This window comes from Ochlerotatus camptorhynchus, unplaced genomic scaffold, assembly GCF_037179485.1.
Source record: "Ochlerotatus camptorhynchus isolate MF236.1 unplaced genomic scaffold, CSIRO-AGI_Acam_v1.1 ptg000150l, whole genome shotgun sequence".
In the NCBI taxonomy this organism is placed as follows: Eukaryota; Metazoa; Arthropoda; class Insecta; order Diptera; family Culicidae; genus Ochlerotatus; species Ochlerotatus camptorhynchus.
In genome coordinates this window covers 1,896,856-1,916,624 of record NW_027040640.1, presented here as the reverse complement: position 1 = coordinate 1,916,624, position 19,769 = coordinate 1,896,856, and the positions used below count along the sequence as shown (strand labels likewise).

General features: G+C 37.0%; 1 protein-coding gene across 1 annotated transcript; it reads left to right on the top strand.

The window, feature by feature from the left end:
* Window positions 1-1,238: 1,238 nt before the first annotated feature.
* LOC135701100 (uncharacterized) lies at window positions 1,239-18,747 on the top strand. The gene is made up of 3 exons (XM_065221806.1): window positions 1,239-1,497; window positions 1,557-1,900; window positions 18,706-18,747. Exons 1-3 carry the CDS (start codon window positions 1,239-1,241, stop codon window positions 18,745-18,747), a joined length of 645 nt encoding a protein of 214 aa, XP_065077878.1.
* The last annotated feature ends 1,022 nt before the right edge of the window (window positions 18,748-19,769 follow it).

Sequence of the window (19,769 nt, the reverse complement as noted above, 5' to 3'; positions counted from 1 at the left end):
AGGAAATGATGGACATTTCAAAATGTGCAGGTTACTTTGTAGAAATGCAGTGAACTTCATAGAAATTCTGACAACTTTGTAGAACTCAAACGAATTACGTAGCAATTTGAGGAACTTCGAAAAGCTTCATAGAAGTTCAGGGGATTTGCTTAAGTTCAATCAACTTCATAGAAGTTTAGCCAAAATTTTGGAAGCTCAGCGAACTCGTAGAAGTTCAGAAATTTCCGTAGAAGCGCAAGTAGTATTGTAAAATTTCAGCATACTTCTTCGATCTTTAGAGTTTGATTTGGGAACTTACTGGAAATGTTGGGAACTTAGTTTCGCCCAGATGTTGAGGAAAATTCGTAGAAAAGATTCAAGGTACTTCCTGAAGTTTGAAGAAGATCATGGATGTCGTACACACTTTGATGTGAAAATTGATGTAAATTACGCAAATGACTGACTGACTGACATGTACGAGCGTCAATTTTGACATAAAATTGAGTCATAATAGACGCAAAATTCAGCTCAATCAAACGTACTTTCGAACTTTTCAGTCTCGGAGCACTTAATTTTACATGACATAGAACAAGTGAGCCAGTTTTGACCCTTGGTCCAGTAATTGGCCTTAGTGGATAAATCATTAAAATTATCCGATGCTACACATATATAGATCTCTGAATGATTATAATTTCAAAGAGCAATACATACTTGAGCTGTAGGCAAAAGTTGCAATGTTTTACAATTCAAATTGAAGCGATGGGACTTGTTTGAAGTAATGACTCCGTCATATGAGACAATTCGTTAACCATATGGCTAAAAGTCAGTCACTTTGATTTAGTGTGTAACAATGGAAATATGGAGCAAATAATTTGATTTATCATGTAATTGTTGAGTAAACTATTCAAGTTTTAAACTTGAAAGCAAGAGAAGTCGATATTTCGCTTTATTTTATACTTTTTAACTACGGCCAAAAAGTGGACCATCAGATCATAGTGTGCGCTAATTGGCACTAGTGTGATAGCGAGCCTTTGACAGCGTTTATTGATGGTTTTTGCTAATAGTTCTTCGGTTCGCAATTCCTACTTCAATTTGGATTGGATCGTATTTCAAGGTAAGGAGAAACATTGTTTCATAACTTGACAAGTGTACGAATATGATTTTTTTTTAGTGAAATGGGAAAGACGTCTGAGAAACCCAGGAGTGAAAGGTGTGTAGGAGAGTCAATACAGCTTTGCATCCAACGAATAAAAGATGGAATGTCCCGCCACACAGCATGTAAAATGTATGGTGTTCCGGTATCATCAATCCGGTATAGGATGAGCGGCAAGTGGAAGAATCAAATCACCCGGGGACCACGATCGGTACTGACCGATTCAGAAGAGAAGAAAATCATTCAGTGGTTAACCAACATGCAGGAAAGGGGGTTTCCGGTCTCACAAGCAATTTTAAAATTCAAAGTGAACGAGTTCATTGTGCAAGACTCTCGGAAAACACCTTTCAAGGATGTTCAACCAGGTAAGCAACAGGTCATCCTGGGTAGTGAGTTACAAAGTGACATCAAATTATGGTCTTAGGGCGAAAATGGTTCAAATCGTTCATGCGCAAAAATCCTGGGTTTTCTTTGCGCACACCGGAATCTATAACAACTGCAAGTGCCTGTGTAAGTGAAGGTGACATCCGAGGATGGTTTACCATGACAAAGGATTGGATAGAGAAGAACGATGTCTCAGAGATACTGCTAGATGCTTCTAGGGTATGGAACGGTGATGAGACGTCGTTTTACCTCCACCCAAAAACGAGAGAAGTGATCGCTCGAAAAGGATCTAGAAACGTTTACGAAGTGGAGCAGTCTGCAGGAAAACAAAATGTTACTGTAATGTTCTCCTTTAGCGCGGCAGGTGCAGTTGTGACTCCGCAGGTAATTTTACCTGTACAGCGAGTACGCAAAGAGGTCGCTGAAGGATTTCCTCCTGACTGGCTTATTGGGGTAAGCGAACGTGGTTGGATGACTGCTCATAACTTTGCCGAGTACATAAGAAAAGAATTTCATCCTTTTCTTGTCAAAGAAAATGTACAGTTCCCAGTGATATTTTTTTGTGGACGGTCACACTTCCAGGGCCGTGGCGGATTTATGCCAATCGTTGGGTATTATATTAATTGCATTGTATCCAAATACTACCCACATTACGCAACCGTGCGATGTTGCCGTTTTTAAGCCACTTAAAGATAAATGGAGGCAGGTTGTGGAGGAATGGCGGTTGGCACACTATGGTGAAGTATTCACGTTGCCACATTTTGGCAAAGCGTTGGCTAAGGCTGTAGAAGATGGAATCAAGCCACAGAGCATTATTAACGGCTTCCGCGTTTGTGGGTTGCATCCTTTCAATCCGGACAAAGTAGATTACTCGAAATGCTTAACTCAAAAGGTAAATGTTCCAGCTGTAGTGGAAGTAGCAGAGAGACCATCGATACAGCTGCTCATGATGTCGATATAGATACTACCTGTCTCGATTGCCACGGCCTTATGGATGCAACAGAGCCAAATCCACCAACGCTGGACAATATGGATCTGCCAAAAGTGCTACAAGCTATTCCTCCGCAATCAACATCACCATCATCGTCCAAGCATTTCCCCGTTCCTGAAGATGACATCATTCAAGCAGTTGAAATGATTGGTTGTCAGACAATGCAGAAGATACAAGGCGATGTATCTAATCTTACTTCGATTCTTTTTTCTCAAGTTCGTACAACCGTATATTAATGCAACCAGCAACTTCACGCCAGAAGAAAGCTTCGGATTGGTAGATCGTTCAGCAAGATACGAAACAACAGGACAGTCACAGGATTACTATTGTGTTTCTCATACCGAAATAACGGCGATTGAGAATGAGATGTGTGAAACTACTCACAATGACGGTAATAACATTTAAATTTGAAAATTATTAATTTATGATAAAACATTGTTTACTTAAATTTGCACTTGATTTTTATCCTAAAGACTCTGGTGGATCCTTACATTCAAACTTGATTGAAGAAGGATCAATAATTTTTGAATGCGTATTAGCTGACAATATAAGTCTGCCACAGGCTCAGCATGGACCAACAGAAACCGTGGTCACTGAAAGTCAAAACTTGCTCAACAATGATTTTGTTGAAGAAGTCGAGAGTGGTAATACCACAAACGAAGTGACAGGCGACTAACTGGCGAAGTAATCAATTAAAATAATGTGGTTCGCTGTAATAGAATTTTCTTAGAAGCTTGTACCATTAGCCACCAGATGGGCTAGTATTTTTGTTTTGATTTGAACATAGTTGATTTTGTGTGCAATATGATCTTTGACAGTGTGCAAAGAGTGTATCATTTTGTCATTTTGACGTAGAACTACGTCTTTGACGACTATACTGGGGTGCAAATCAAAAAATATGTGTGGTGAAGAAGTGTTAGGTTTTGAAGACCTTGTCATTTATAGATGAAATTAAAAACCAAATACCGTGCGGGACCGAAATCCGTACAGCACCGAAATCCGTACACCCTGTTGAATTTGTTTATTTATATGCATCATAACAATGTAAATATTATATATTAATACATATTCATGTTCATTCATGCATTAGCTTAATGTTTACGTCAACAATTAAGCAGAATGTCATGCAATTAAAATAAGAAAAATAAAAACCTTAACACGTGTCGGGCATTTCTGTCAATCGGTTGCGTTCTTAACGATTTTCTAAGAAAATCTCTCGGATTTACTTCAGCTTGTTAAGCGTATTTCAGTGATGTTTGCAAGTAGTTTCCTGAAGGTCGATCGAAAAGGTTAGTGTTTATCGTTTTATATCTCAATTCTAAGCAATGGATCGTTCATATGGTATTTATTTATCAAAATTAGTACTGTACGGATTTCGATCCATATATAACAGCTGATTCTAAATCCGTACACTTGTGCATCACTAATGACGATTCTACTTTATCCAATGTTTTTCAGCAGATCATCGAAACTAAATACACGCCGGAGGATTTGGAGAAGACTGTGGCAATGATGCGTGCGGAGAAATCTTACCGAGAAGCATCCAGGGATTTTGCCGTTCAATTCACCACCATAAGAGATGCCGTATTGAATCGCTACTCTCTTATTTTATTCGTATTGTAAATGTTATATTATTAATATCTTTTAATGAAGAGCGTCAAGAACCAGCCAAAAAGTAAAACAACGCAGCTCCCCTACAGGATATCACCAACACGCATATACAAATTAGGGACCATGCATAAATGACGTAGCATTTGAGGGGGGAGGTGAGGGTTTCAGAATTTGTGACCGGCCATGTATTGGATATAGCCAAATACGCTACGAGGGGGGGGGGGAGGAGTATAAAATTGATCAAAAATATGATACGTCATTTTTGGATGCTCCCTTACAGAGAGCAGACAGAAATGGGACAGAGAGCATTCCCAGCAGTAGCTACCAGCGAGGAATGACCGGAAATAAACATGAAAGTAGTGCGGGCGAAAATTGATAAAGAGAACGCAAAGAAACAAAGGATTGAGGAACGACAAAAGAAAAAGGTTGAGCGAGAGAGGAAGAGGAGGAAGAAAAGGAAGAAGAGCAAAGAAAGTTCCCTAATAAACAAATACCATGAACGAACTTTATCCCGGATGGGTAAACTTTCCCACAAATGGTTTGGATGATACCCCGAACACGTCGTTAAGCTCTCTATTATGGTTATGTTTTAGGGTTGGAAGCAAGAAAGCATTATAACTTGAAAAGGCAATGGTAACAATGGAGAAGAAGCAAAAGAAAGCTGTGGAAAAGAAGCAATGAAAGATCTGTATTTTTATGATTATTACTCTTTTGACGTATTAAATTAAATTAAGTTAAAGTCGTTATTTTACCAATTTTAATTTTCATGCACAAAACGAAAAACTAATCCTTGATGTCAGTTCATTGTCTTTTTTTTGTTGGTTTTTAAGATGGTTGTGTTTTTCTTTTACTTATCCGCCATTATAGAGCTACCATCTTAGGAACCGGTTAATTTATCGCTTGATGCCAGTGGGTTGGTGGAGTTTCAAAGTATGGCGCATCTTGCACGTTATCACATGTAAATTTCAAAAACCTCGAAGTTGTGATCAGAGGAAAACTCCAGTAAGAATATTTAACCCAAAGCACTGGTATAGAATAAAATTTGGAAGAAATTAATCCTTAAACATGATATTAGTTAGCATAAAAATCCAGAACAGTTACCTTCTTAAATAAAAAGAATTCAGTTACCTCTCCTTTGAATCGATTGGAGCATCAATTAATCTAACGCTGATATCATTAGTTAAAAAGTAAAAGTAAAATAAATGAACTTGAACCTTTGACGAATGATTCTTATGTAAAATCGTGCACTGAATTCAACAATGTAGTCGAAAAAAATGTCAGTAGGATAGTTTTTGAGATACAGTTAAAAATGAAAATTCACTTTAAACAAGTTTGATTACTATAATACAAATATCTCCGGTTGTAATGAGATTATATCAAATATTTTAACGCTAAATTAGAGGTAAGACATTTTTTCGTTCGATCAATTGAACATCAGTTGTCAGTGAGATTGATGGTATTGTTGTTAGTTAATAGTTTGTTTTTTTAAGTTTTCCTACGAAAAATTGAATTTCTGCTAAGTTTTTAAGCAATGTAAATTAAAATGTTTATGGTGGTTCTACCATTACTCTCACGGAAAAATAGTGTTATAACGATCGAAATAAAATTTTATCACGTTTAATTTGGCGTTAAAATAATTAATATCACTTCATTGCAGCCAGAGATATTTGTGTTTTAGTTTAATTTAACGTGAGATTTCATTTTTTAGCTAGGGGAAGGAGGGGCATAGTGAACAGGTGGGGCATAGTGAGCATCTCGTACTTTGGCTCTGGATCTCCAACTGCATGAAACAAATCAACTGGTAGTAGGATCAATATCATTAAGATATTGATCCTACAGCCAACAAATTTGTTCTGAACGGCCGGAAGTCCAAGCTGGAGCACGCGCGATGCTCACTATGCCCCACCTGTTCACTATGCCTCTCTTACCCCTATATCTCCAAAACTATCTTACCGAGATTTTTTTGGACTACATTTTTGGATTCAGCGCACGATTTTACATGGGAAATGACCATCAGCGTACAAAGTTGAAATATGCTGTAAACTAGTGTATTTAAACGAATATAGCTGTTTTGGACTCTTAGCCAAGCAACTACAAAAAATACTTTATTCAAGATAGCAACACGTTTTTTTTTCATTGATTTGGATCGATTTACATTCATGTACGGATTTTGATTCATGACTGTACGGATTTTGATTCATTCTCAACACAGTGTACGGATTTCGATTCAAAACTGTACGGATTTTGATTCAATCGTAAAACGCTGTACGGATTTTGATTCAAGATATGTGCAATTTAAATCCTTTTTTCTAATAATTAAAGGTAATTTTAAGACCTGGTGTTTGCAAATATTGGAAAAATAAAGATAAATGTAAAGGAAAAAGATGTGATACAGAGCATAATGTGATAGCATTATTTAGTATTGACTGTTAATGATTCTCTCGTGCTTAGGTGTACGGATTTCGGTCCCGCACGGTACGCCAATCGATAGAATATTACATTACAAACCTGCTGAAATAAATATTTTTCCAATTTTTTTGCAATTAAACTTTTGAAAATGTACAAATGATAATTTTATCACTGTTTTCATGAAATAAGCCTTTTTCCCAAACCCAGTCATCATAAACGAATACCACTTGGTTGCACAGCAGGACCAAGTCAGCTGCCAAAGGTCCACCACAATGGGGAATGAGACTTGAAAAAACGTACAAGTAAAACCCCCTTTCCCTTAACAACCTCTCCCCCTCCCCCCTTAACATAACTCAAAAAAGACATGGACTTTGATGATCATTTTTTTCCGAGAAATAAATTTTAAGCAAACCACAATTATGTATAAGCAATTAATTTTTTACATGCAGAGCCAACATTTAAAAAAAAATTGCTTAACAGGAAACATACACTCGATGAATTACCAACTGACTGTAAAACATATCTGATACCTCTATATATGCAATTATATTAACATCCAAAGTCCATCCTTTTTTACATATTTTGCACAAAAGAAATTTTTTGCTCCGCCCCATTAATAAAAATACGGCGGGAAATCCTTTCATGTTCGGTCGCTCATCGTTCTGCTTGAACCTGAAAAGATATAAAACAGCGCTGCTGTCATGCTTTTGCTCATTGTCGCTTCGGATGGCGTGGCACTTGGTCCTGCAGCAAGCAGGACCAAGTCAGTGGCTAAAGGTGGATCACGGCGTGACCACAATGAGGAATGCGATACAATGAGGAACAGCAATGTATGTAAACCCCCTCCCCCCTTCACAACAACCTCTCAATCCCCTCAACAACCTCTCTCCTCCCCTCAACAACAACCCGAAAAAGGTATGGACTTTGACGATCACTTTTTTCACTATAGGTATATATATGTGTTTATTGCGAAACTTCATCTGTTTTTTTATAGATAAAACAAGCAGGAAAGAACAACTTGAGGAAAGGCATTTTTTACAAGATGTCAGTGGGGGTTATTCCGAGAGTCGAAGTGACTTTTGTCACCAGTGAAGTGAGGAAAGTCACGTCGTGGTGACGTGACTCTCCATTTGATTTGCACAGAGAGTCACGTCACCACGACGTGACTTTTCTCACAAGTCACTTCGACTCTCGGAATAACCTCCAGTAACAGTCCGGCATCGAAACAGATAAGCTTATCTGATGTTTTACTACTACCGCCTATCCCACGTCGTAGTGGGAAGCATCGATGTTACTCAAAAAAGTTTCATCCTGTACTAACAGCCAGAGAACGCCTGGAAGAAATCCGTAAGAAGGAAGATGATAAATTGAAAATTGAAGCAGAAAAGAAAATCAAAGCTCAACAGCGAGAATTAGCTAACATCGAGCGGGAAAATTTAAAACGAGTGAAGGCTGAAGAAAGGAAACGCGAAAAGGAAGAAAATGATAAGAAAAAGGAGTAAAAAAACCAAGGTTGACTTAAAATATTAATTTGTCAGCTATTATATTAAACACATATACCATACTCGTTACAAATAACAATTAAATTACTTCATCCATGCTAAGCTATGTTTTATTAATAAATTATTAGCTATTAAATAAACAATCATTAATCATTGTTCATCTAATAAATTAACTTATAGAATAACATATCCCTTCTTCTATTCAATGAATCTAGAATTTCCCAGTTAGGTTGGGAGTTACAAAATTGTTTCAAACTGAGTTCATGGTCGTTGATATCAATATAAATTTGATTATTGCCGGGGTCGTTCTACAAATACAATTCTACGCACGAATTGTAGCTCCCACACACAGATTGTTCGCAGTGAAGTCATTACCAAATTCTCATCGGGTTCTTCTATGTGAAACATAAGGTCTGTAAGGTTTTGTATTTCTGTATGTGAAAAATTGATGAATAACAATGTTACAGCTGCTGCTATTGCAAAAGAAGGTTTTCCAATAAGGGAATATTGATATATGTTAAATCATATATATTCTTTTCTGTGACTCGCGCATGTGCCAAGAATAAAATAGTGGAATAAAATGGAAATGACATCTCCTCTCATTCCCATCATAGGTATTCCACTAGAGACGCCCCCCTTCATGAATTTAGATGAATTTGTTTCAAAATCTGCGAGATTTCATTGCACCTATGTAGAGTTAGAGAATGCTTCGCTGGTGCCAAAAACTGATACATGCCTACGGCCAATAAAGGAACATGTGCTGTCAAAACTGGTACTGAAGCTAGAAGTTTATAATCTATTTTTTTACGTTTTCGGTACAAATTAAACCCATTCTAGATCTTTTTATTATTCAGAATCGTTTAAACTTCAATTTAATTGTATCAGTTGCTGCACAACTATGGCGTTTCGATTTTATAAAATTTGAAAACTAAATATGCTCACTAACTAGTGCCAAAACTGGCTCATCTACCCTATTTATTTGTCTCATCCTTTTTGTCAAAGATGTATTCTGTCACGTTTAAGATTAGGTATTTCTAAGTGTGTATGATCGTGGTCAAATTGAAGTTGAGAACTTGTAATAAATATAATTAAGGAACATGAGAAGTTGATTTAACTTCGTAAAAGTTGAGAATTTGAGCAACATTTACCACCTACTGAATACGGTACTGGCTGTTAATGGTTGGTTGGATCTCGAAACTTGACAATATTGATCAAAGTGCTCAAACCAACAACGTTTCAGCTAGTCAGTGGGGTCGGAAATCAACTGTCCAGTCACGTCTTTCACAGGCATCCTTGGGTTCATCCTTGCTCCACTCATGCGTCGTAAAGGAGACGGATATCACCAGTTGTTCCATTGGTCACAATATTCCACCAAACCATTGCAAATACCACTCTAACTAATTGAAATCACTGTACTTATTAGTGATTACGACATATGCCACCCACGTGCATTGCCTCTTTCGCAAGCACCACTCACACACACGCTTCTTCCGAAAACCTTCACCGTTGAACGCCACTGCCACCAGCTTTGAAAAGCGACGACCATCGTCGTCATCTAATCAGAAGATCGGCCAGACAAACAAACACAATAGCCACCACCAGCGCAGAAAAGCCTACCCGAAGAAATCAAAAGTGGTTAGCTCTTTTTTTGGGCTTATTCCATTCCTCTCACCCCCGTTTCCCACTTCTGCGGCTGCCTTCACCGATCGTGGCCCGGCAGTTGTGAAATAGCGAAAATGTTAAACTTTTGTTTAAAAGCCTCTAAAAAAAAATAACCAACCCCGATTTACGGGCAATAAATTTTCATTGTGTTTTCTTTTGTTTCTTGGCATGGTTTTTTTTATTTTTTTATTTTTCAAAAAGCCACTTACTTCTTTTCCATCACCGGCCTAACAACTGAAGCCGAACGACACCCAAGACGATGACGATGAGAAAAGAGGAAATTACTTAATCAAATCTGGCCTTACAACGGCAACCCAGCGAACGAGCAGCAACCGCCGCCAACCACCACCCACTTCGGACAAGCCAAGCATTTTTCCTTTCATTTTCACCTAGCTCCAACCGCTGGCTGCTCGTTTGGAGCCGGGTTATGAGAAAACAAACGATAAAACAATAAACCCACTAAAATGTTGCCGATTCATTCCGTTCGTCGTTCATTTGGTCGTTCAGCCACTGCCAGTGGTGCCGAAATGCGACTCTTGGGGGTGGAAAACAAAGGAAAATTGGGCAAAGCAGCCAGCGCTACAATTGACTAATATGTGGTACAAAGAAAAGCGCCTTTCACGCCTCCCACATCCATAAAGGTTTAGCAATCGTATCCGCCCCCTCCCTCTCGTGAGGCAGTTGTTCGCTGCGGTTGCTAAATGTCAATTTCAAAAGTTTGACTAGCGACAAGTGGGGTTGTTAGTTTTAATAAAATTATACTACAAGTGGGCAATGGCAGAAGTGGAAATGACGGCACCGAGGAGAAATAGGTGAAATGCAGGAAATCGTTTAATGGGTGCCATTTATCACGAACAAAAAGGTGACCAACGCAACGACTAGGTTTGGGAAATCTAATATGCCTACAGTCATAACTGCACGCGAACGAATTAGCGATAGCGATCTTGAAAGGTTCTTTTCGGTCCTGGATGGGTGTTTCCTCAAATGGGGTTGACCAAAAAGGCAGAAATTCTGAATTCTGCTTTTTTGAGTTTCTGATGTCAATTTTCCGTTTACCGTTTTATGGTTTTCGTTTGTAGATTTTCGATTTATGTTTCCCGATTTCCGCTAGCTGAGTTCCGTTTAACAATATATGATTTATAATTTTCTGAGACAAACTCAAAATTGAGACCATATCATTCATTTTGGACAAAGAGCACGTTCGATCTGATACGACCGTCTCCAATCTTGGCATAATGGTTTTTTTTTCTGGTCAATCATTTGGCCGGAAAAATTTGGTCATTTTGAATCTCGCAAAAAAAAACATCATAATTGCGTATTCGATATTTTTCAACAAATCATAACTTGAAAAGGTCAATTCCAATTCTAAGATAAAGTTATACGATAAAAATATTCCTTTCAGAAAAAAATATGCAAAGTAAAAAATTCAAGGCAAAAAATACATACAAACAGAAAACAGAAAATAGAGGTACTGCTCTTTGTCCAAAATGAATGACATCGTCTCAATTTTCCATTTTCCGTTTATCAGTTTCTGTTTTCTGCATGTCCGATTAGATTGACTCAAAATTTTCCTCGCGTTTCTTCAAAATGGAGAATGTGCTCGAATATGTGAAACCTCTCTAAATTTTTCTCATGTTTGAAAACAAAATGCTGGAAAATCGAGGAAAATTTTCCTTATTATAAGAGTGGCCAATGTATTTGCAAATTTGAGAGAAGGGAACTCATATATGAGTAATATTCAATGTTTCTGTTTTTTTTTTTTCTTTAATTTTCTGTTTCGATTTTCCATTTTCTGTTTTCTGTTTTCTGTATCTGTTTTCTCTTTTCTGTATCTGTTTTCTGTTTTCTGATTTATGCTTTAAGTTTTCTTTTCTGTTTTGTCTGTTTTGTCTGTTTTGCCTGTTTTGTCTGTTTTGTCTGTTTTGTCTGTTTTGTCTGTTTTGTCTGTTTTGTCTGTTTTGTCTGTTTTGTCTGTTTTGTCTGTTTTGTCTATTTTGTCTGTTTTGTTTGTTTTGTCAGTTTTGTCTGTTTTGTCTGTTTTGTTAGTTTTGTCTGTTTTGTCTGTTTTGTCTGTTTTGTCTGATTTGTCTGTTTTGCCTGTTTTGTCTGTTTTGTCTGTTTTGGACTGTTATGTCGGTTTTGTCTGTTATATCTGTTTTGTCCATTTTGTCTGTTTTGTCTGTTTTGTTTCTTTTGTCTGTTTTGTCTGATTTCTATTTTGACTGTTTTGTCTGTTTTGTGTGTTTTTTCTGTTTTGTCTGTCTTGTCTATATTATTTGTTTTGTGTGTTTTGTCTGTTTTGTCTGTTTTGTCTGTTTTGGCTGTTTTGTCTGTTTTGTCTGTTTTCTACTTTCGGTTTTGTTTTTTGTTTTCTGTTTTCTGTTTTGTCTCATATTCTCTTCATTTTCTAATATTTGAAAAAAAAAATCCTGGAAAATCGAGGAAAATTTTCCTTATTCTAAGAGCCAATAATTTTGCAAATTGGAGTGAAGTGAACTCATATATGAGTAGTATTCAACTGCTTCCTTTTTTTAATTTTCTGTTTCTATTTTCTGTTTTCTGTTTTCTGTTTTCTGTATCTGTTTTCCGTTTTTAGTTTTCTGTTTTCTGATTTATGCTTTCAGCTTAAAGTTTTCTTTTCAGTTTTGTCTGTTTGTCTGTTTTGTTAGTTTTTTCTGTTTTGTCTGTTTTGTCTGTTTTGTCTGTTTTGTCTGTTTGTCTGTTTTGTCTGTTTTGTCTGTTTTGTCTGTTTTGTCTGTTTTGTCTGTTTTGTCTGTTTTGTCTGTTTTGTCTGTTTTGTCTGTTTATGTCTGGTTTGTCTGTTTTGTCCATTTTGTCTGTTTTGTCTGTTTTGTCTGTTTTGTCTGTTTTGTCTGTTTTGTCTGTTTTGTCTGTTTTGTCTGTTTTGTCTGTTTTGTCTGTTTTGTCTGTTTTGTCTGTTTTGTCTGTTTTGTCTGTTTTGTCTGTTTTGTCTGTTTTGTCTGCTTTGTCTGTTTTATCTGTTTTGTCTATTTTGTCTGTTTTGTCTGTTTTCTGTTTTCGGTTTCCTGTTTTCTAGGTTCTGCTTTCAGTTTTCTGTTTTCTGTTTTCAGTTTTCAGTTTTCAGTTTTCAGTTTTCAGTTTTGAGTTTTGAGTTTTCAGTTTTCAGTTTTCAGTTTTCAGTTTTCAGTTTTCAGTTTTCAAGTTTCAGTTTTCAGTTTTCAGTTTTCAGTTTTCCGTTTTCCGTTTTCCGTTTTCCGTTTTCCGTTTTCCGTTTTCCGTTTTCCGTTTTCCGTTTTCCGTTTTCCGTTTTCCGTTTTCCGTTTTCCGTTTTCCGTTTTCCGTTTTCCGTTTTCCGTTTTCCGTTTTCCGTTTTCCGTTTTCCGTTTTCCGTTTTCCGTTTTCCGTTTTCCGTTTTCCGTTTTCCGTTTTCCGTTTTCCGTTTTCCGTTTTCCGTTTTCCGTTTTCCGTTTTCCGTTTTCCGTTTTCCGTTTTCCGTTTTCCGTTTTCCGTTTTCCGTTTTCCGTTTTCCGTTTTCCGTTTTCCGTTTTCCGTTTTCCGTTTTCCGTTTTCCGTTTTCCGTTTTCCGTTTTCCGTTTTCCGTTTTCCGTTTTCCGTTTTCCGTTTTCCGTTTTCCGTTTTCCGTTTTCCGTTTTCCGTTTTCCGTTTTCCGTTTTCCGTTTTCCGTTTTCCGTTTTCCGTTTTCCGTTTTCCGTTTTCCGTTTTCCGTTTTCCGTTTTCCGTTTTCCGTTTTCCGTTTTCCGTTTTCCGTTTTCCGTTTTCCGTTTTCCGTTTTCCGTTTTCCGTTTTCCGTTTTCCGTTTTCTGTTTTCTGTTTTCTGTTTTCCGTTTTCTGTTTTCCGTTTTCCGTTTTCCGTTTTCCGTTTTCCGTTTTCCGTTTTCCGTTTTCCGTTTTCTGTTTTCTGTTTTCTGTTTTCTGTTTTCTGTTTTCTGTTTTCTGTTTTCCGTTTTCTGTTTTCCGTTTTCCGTTTTCCGTTTTCCGTTTTCCGTTTTCCGTTTTCTGTTTTCTGTTTTCTGTTTTCTGTTTTCTGTTTTCTGTTTTCTGTTTTCTGTTTTCTGTTTTCTGTTTTCTGTTTTCTGTTTTCTGTTTTCTGTTTTCTGTTTGCTGTTTGCTGTTTTCTGTTTTCTGTTTTCTGTTTTCTGTTTTCTGTTTTCTGTTTTCTGTTTTCTGTTTTCTGTTTTCTGTTTTCTGTTTTCTGTTTTCTGTTTTCTGTTTTCTGTTTTCTGTTTTCTGTTTTCTGTTTTCTGTTTTCTGTTTTCTGTTTTCTGTTTTCTGTTTTCTGTTTTCTGTTTTCTGTTTTCTGTTTTCTGTTTTCTGTTTTCTGTTTTCTGTTTTCTGTTTTCTGTTTTCTGTTTTCTGTTTTCTGTTTTCTGTTTTCTGTTTTCTGTTTTCTGTTTTCTGTTTTCTGTTTTCTGTTTTCTGTTTTCTGTTTTCTGTTTTCTGTTTTCTGTTTTCTGTTTTCTGTTTTCTGTTTTCTGTTTTCTGTTTTCTGTTTTCTGTTTTCTGTTTTCTGTTTTCTGTTTTCTGTTTTCTGTTTTCTGTTTTCTGTTTTCTGTTTTCTGTTTTCTGTTTTCTGTTTTCTGTTTTCTGTTTTCTGTTTTCTGTTTTCTGTTTTCTGTTTTCTGTTTTCTGTTTTCTGTTTTCTGTTTTCTGTTTTCTGTTTTCTGTTTTCTGTTTTCTGTTTTCTGTTTTCTGTTTTCTGTTTTCTGTTTTCTGTTTTCTGTTTTCTGTTTTCTGTTTTCTGTTTTCTGTTTTCTGTTTTCTGTTTTCTGTTTTCTGTTTTCTGTTTTCTGTTTTCTGTTTTCTGTTTTCTGTTTTCTGTTTTCTGTTTTCTGTTTTCTGTTTTCTGTTTTCTGTTTTCTGTTTTCTGTTTTCTGTTTTCTGTTTTCTGTTTTCTGTTTTCTGTTTTCTGTTTTCTGTTTTCTGTTTTCTGTTTTCTGTTTTCTGTTTTCTGTTTTCTGTTTTCTGTTTTCTGTTTTCTGTTTTCTGTTTTCTGTTTTCTGTTTTCTGTTTTCTGTTTTCTGTTTTCTGTTTTTTTTTTGTTTTTTGTTTTCTGTTTTCTGTTTTCAGTTTTCTGCTTTCTGTTTTTTTGTTTTCTGTTTTCTGTTTTCTGTTTTCTGTTTTCTGTTTTCTGTTTTCTGTTTTTTTTTCTTCACAAATCACATAAATATTGCGTGAAATGAAATTCGAACATTTTACTAAAATTTTACGTTGCTTAATTTTTCAATTAAGCTTTTAAATAACCATAAATTTTTGATGAGCGTTTAGTAGAATAATTGTAAACCTTTTAAGTTGTTTTTCCTTTTAATTCTACTACTATTGTATCACTTTCACATTCACTAATTCTATTTCACTAATTCACTTTCACTTATTTACTTTCACTTATTCATTTTCACTATCTCTTTAAGCTATAACAGATATGTACTTACTCCGTTTACTACTTGCAAACTTCGTCAGTGTCTAGTCATTGTTTCTAAAATTAAGTAACTAAGTATTAAACTTTTTTTTTTTTATTATGTTGATGAAAATTTGTGATATTTTTTTTGGTTTGTCATTTTCTTCTAAAAGGCAATCAAAATTTCCTACAACTTCAGACATTACTCCGATTAGATGAGCCATATTCGTGCTATGATATATTAAAAATTTATAATACGCCATTTTTTTAATTCTACGTAAGTCATAATAACCGAACTCCGGCATATACTTGATTCATGGGTTTTTCATTAATTATACAAAGCTTCAAACTAATATTTGTTTATTTTTTCGCTACTTCGCCTGGAACTCTAGAACTCTTCATCTCTCATCAAACTCCTCATCTCTCTTCACACACCTCTTCTCTTTTCAAATTCTCCATATCCTGTCGAACTCATTTTTCCTCTTCAAACTTCCCATATCTCTTCGAGCTCCCGTTGTTTTCAAACTCCCATCCCTCTTAGAGCTGTCCTTCTCTCTTTCAACTCCCCATCTCTCTTAAAGTTGTCCTTCTCTCTTTGAACTCCCCATCTTATTTTGAACTCCCCATCTTATTTTGAACTCCCCATCTCTTTTTGAACTTCTCGTCTCTTTTTGAACTCTCGATCACTCTTCAATCTTCCCATCTCTCTTCCATCACTCCGTCGCGGAATTGATTGATGAGCGTTTTAGTAGAATAATTGTATACCTTATTACGTTTGTTTTTCCTTTTAATCCTACTGCTATTACTCCGTCTCTCTTCAAACTCCCCATCTCGCTTAGAACTCCCCATATTTCTTCGAACTCCTCTAATCTCTTTGTAATTCCCATCTCTCTTCAAACTCCTCATCTCTCTTCAAACACCCCATTTCATTTTTTTTTCCTTTATTTACAAGGCTTTTAGCCATTGGCTGGTTCGCCACCCCATTTCTCTTCAAACTTTCCATATCTCTTCAAACTTCCCTTCTGGATGTGTTCATAATAATTATGTAAAGTTTCATGGGATTATGAAAGGTAAAATCTAAAATTTGTTAATTTTTTCCAATTTGTCCTGGAACTAGTCTATTTGAATGCTCCATCTAACTTAGAACTACCCATATGTTTTTGAACCCCCCCCCCCCCACCATCTCTCATCAAACTCCTCATCTTTCTTCAAACATTTCTTCAAATTCCCCATAATTTTTCGAACTCCTCTTCCCTCTTCAAACTTCGCATTTCTCATCGAACACCCCTTTTGTCTTCAAACTATCGTCTCTCTAAGAGCTCCTCTTCTCTCTTTGACCTCCCATCTCTCTTAGAGCTGTCCGTCTCTCTTTAACATACCCATCTCTTTTTGAACTCCCCATCTCTTTTTGAACATCCCATTTCTCTCTAAACTTCCCATCACTCTTCGATCTCCCCACCTTTCTTCAAACTCCTCATATCCCTTTGAACTAGTCTTCTCTCTTCGAAGTCCCAATCTCTTGTTGAACTCCCCTTCTCTAATCGAACACCCTATCTCTCTTCGAACACTCAATCTCTCTTCAAACTCCACATCTGTAATTGAACTCCCTATCTCTGTTTGAACTTCCCATCTCTTTTAGAGCTATCATTTTCTCTTTGAACTCCCCATATCTTTTTGAACGACTCATCTCTCTTAGAGCTCCCCTTCGCTCTTTGAATTCCCATCTCTCTCAGACCTGTCCTTCTCTCTTTGAACTCCTTATCTCTTTTTGAACTCTCGATATATTTTTTAACTCATTATCTCTCTTTAAACTCCACATCACTCTTCGAGATGGGGAGCTCTTTTAAAACACTCCGCCTCTCTTCAAACTCCATAGCTCTAATTGAACTCCCCATTTCTCAGAGAACTCCTCATCTCTATTCAAACACCTCTACTCTCTTCAAAACTCCCCATATCTTGTCATACTTCCCTTTTCTCTTCAAACTTCTCATTTCTATTCGAACTCCCTATCTCTCTTCAAACTTCCCATCCCTCTTCAAACTCCCCTTCTGTTTTCAAACTCATATTTCTCTTAAAGCTCCCCTTTTCTCTTTGAACTCACATCTCTCTTAGAGCTCGCCTTCTTTCTTTGAACTCCCCATCGACCTTTAAACTACCCATCCCTCTCCAAACTCCTCATCTATCTTCGAATTTCCATTATCTCACCTACTCCCATCTCTCCTAGAGCTCCCCTTCACTCTTAGAACCCCCCATCTCTCAAAGAACTTCCCTTCTCTCTTCAAACTCCCCATCTCTCTTAGAGCTTTTCTTCTTGCTCTGGACTCCCCATCTCATTTTGAACTCCCCATTTCTCTCTAAACTCGCCATCACTCTTTGATCTCCCACCTTTCTTCAAACTCCTCATATCCCTTTGAACAAGTATTCTCTCTTTGAACTACCCATCTCTTTTTAAATTCTCAATCTCTTTTTGAACTCCCCATTTCTCTCTAATCTTCCCATCACTCTTCGATCTCCCCTCCTTTCTTCAAACTCCTCATCTTCCTTTGAACTAGTCTTCTCTCTTCGAAGTCCCCATCTCTTTTTGAACTGCCCTTCTCTAATCGAACACCCTATCTCTCTTCAAACACTCCATCTGTTTTCAAACTTCGTATCTCTAATTGTACTCCCTATCTCTCTTTGAACTTCCCATCTCTCTTAGAGCTATCATTTTCTCTTTGAACTCCCTATCTCTTTTTGAACGACTCATCTCTCTTAGAGCTCCCCTTCGCTCTTTGAATTCCCATCTCTCTTAGACCTGTCCTTCTCTCTTTCAACTCCTTATCTCTTTTTGAACTCCCCATCTTTCTTTGAACTCCTCATCTCTGTTTAAACTCCCCATCATTCTTCGAGATAGCGAGCTCTCTTCAAACACTCCGGCTCTCTTCAAACTCCACAACTCTAATTGAACTCCCCATCTCTCAGAGAACTCCTCATCTCTCTTCAAACACCTCTACTCTCTTCAAAACTCTCCATATCTTGTCGAACTTCCCCTCTCTCTTCAAACTGCTCATATTCCGAGTAGCACATTTCCATCCAAATAAGTTGAAGCAACTTGTTTATGACTGATATAAGTTGTATAGAAGTTGCCACAACCGATTTGTGACAAGCGTGCTACTAGGGATCTGTTCAAACTCCCAATCCCTCTTCAAACTCCCCATCTCTCTTCAAACGCATATTTCTCTTAGAGCTCGCCTTTTCTCTTTGAACTCTCATCTCTCTAAGAGCTCGCCTTCTCTCTTTGAACTCCCCATCGGTCTTTACACTACCCATGCTTCTTCAAACTCCCCTTTTCTCTTAGACCCATCTTACATCGAACTTCCCATCTCTCTTCAAACTCTCCATCTCTCTCAGAGCTTTTCTTCTTGCTTTGAACTTTCCATCTCCTTGAACTCACGTCTCTCCTATATTTTTCAAACTCCCATCGCGCTTCGAACTCCCGTTTCATATCGAATTACCAATTTTCTATGAAAACTCATCTCTCTTCAACCTCCTATCCCTCTTCGACCTTCCATCTTCGGACTCCCACTTCTCCTATCACTTCCACTTGTCTTCGAAATCTTTCTCTCTCCCTTTCTCACAGGAAGACGAATATATTCCAAAAGGTCGAATGTACAAAGAGTGAGTTGATGGGGACAAATGGCTGAATTCACAGAAAGTCGGAATATGAACAAGATCGAATGTAAGCTGTCGAATGGACAAAAGCTATCAATGGGCTAATGGTCGAAAAGGGCAAAAGGTCGAATGAAACTGAAAGGCACAATTTGTATGATTTCTGGCAAAATTACTCTTTCCAATGTTTCGGTCTAGCTTATCCACAAATTAGATTCAGTGTTCAATGGATTCAATAGCGCAGTCCCGAGGAGGGCGGCTCTATCTAAAATGCAGGAAAATGTTTGCTTTGCTGTTGTGAAATGCGCGCACGCTTAAATGGATAGAGAGAAGATTGATGACGATTTTGAAGATTTTCTGCAAAAAAGTGGAGAGCGATGCGAGTAGATGGATTTAGATGCAAGAGATGAAACAATATTTTTAGTAGATTAATTTGCTAGCGTGAGATTTTTCAACTATCTAAAATTGAGATTTGAATGTGTCACACCCCTCGCGCAGTCCTCAGCTGGTTTTCATTTTTCAATGCACGACGTGTAAATATTTACATCACTGACAAATCTCAGGTAGTCATGACATTTTGATCTATGGAAATAACGCGAATGGAGAAAAGAGACCTACTGCGACAGGATATGTCATGATTACCTGAGTTTTGTCAAAAGAACGTAAATATTTACGCTGTGTGCGGCAAAGAATTATCTTCCAATAATTCTACATAATGGTAATTGCAAACCTTTCTCCATCATCTTCAAGATGGATGTTTAAGATATACTTTGAGGCAATAAGACCTCTGGAAAAGTACATGGGTTTCGTAGAATAATATAAAAAATATTTAAATTCAAATTCGGTTCATTTCAGTATTAAAATAGTTAATGTTTGATATTTCATAATTATTTTCCAAAAAATTTGGACGCACTTGGACTTAACGCTACCCATCAAATCCTGTTCAACACTCTCGCCATCTTTCTTACACACTTTCATCCACTTTTTCTTAAAATCCTTGCCGTTTTTGCCTTCCCTGTTTTCTGGAGCTTGCCC

Coding starts and splice junctions, on each gene's coding strand:
- LOC135701100 (XM_065221806.1), top strand. CDS start 1,239: ATGTCCCGCCACACAGCATGTAAAATGTATGGTGTTCCGGTATCATCA. Junction 1,498..1,556: donor TTTCAAGGATGTTCAACCAG/GTAAGCAACAGG, acceptor TTATGGTCTTAG/GGCGAAAATGGTTCAAATCG. Junction 1,901..18,705: donor GTGCAGTTGTGACTCCGCAG/GTAATTTTACCT, acceptor CCTTTCTCACAG/GAAGACGAATATATTCCAAA.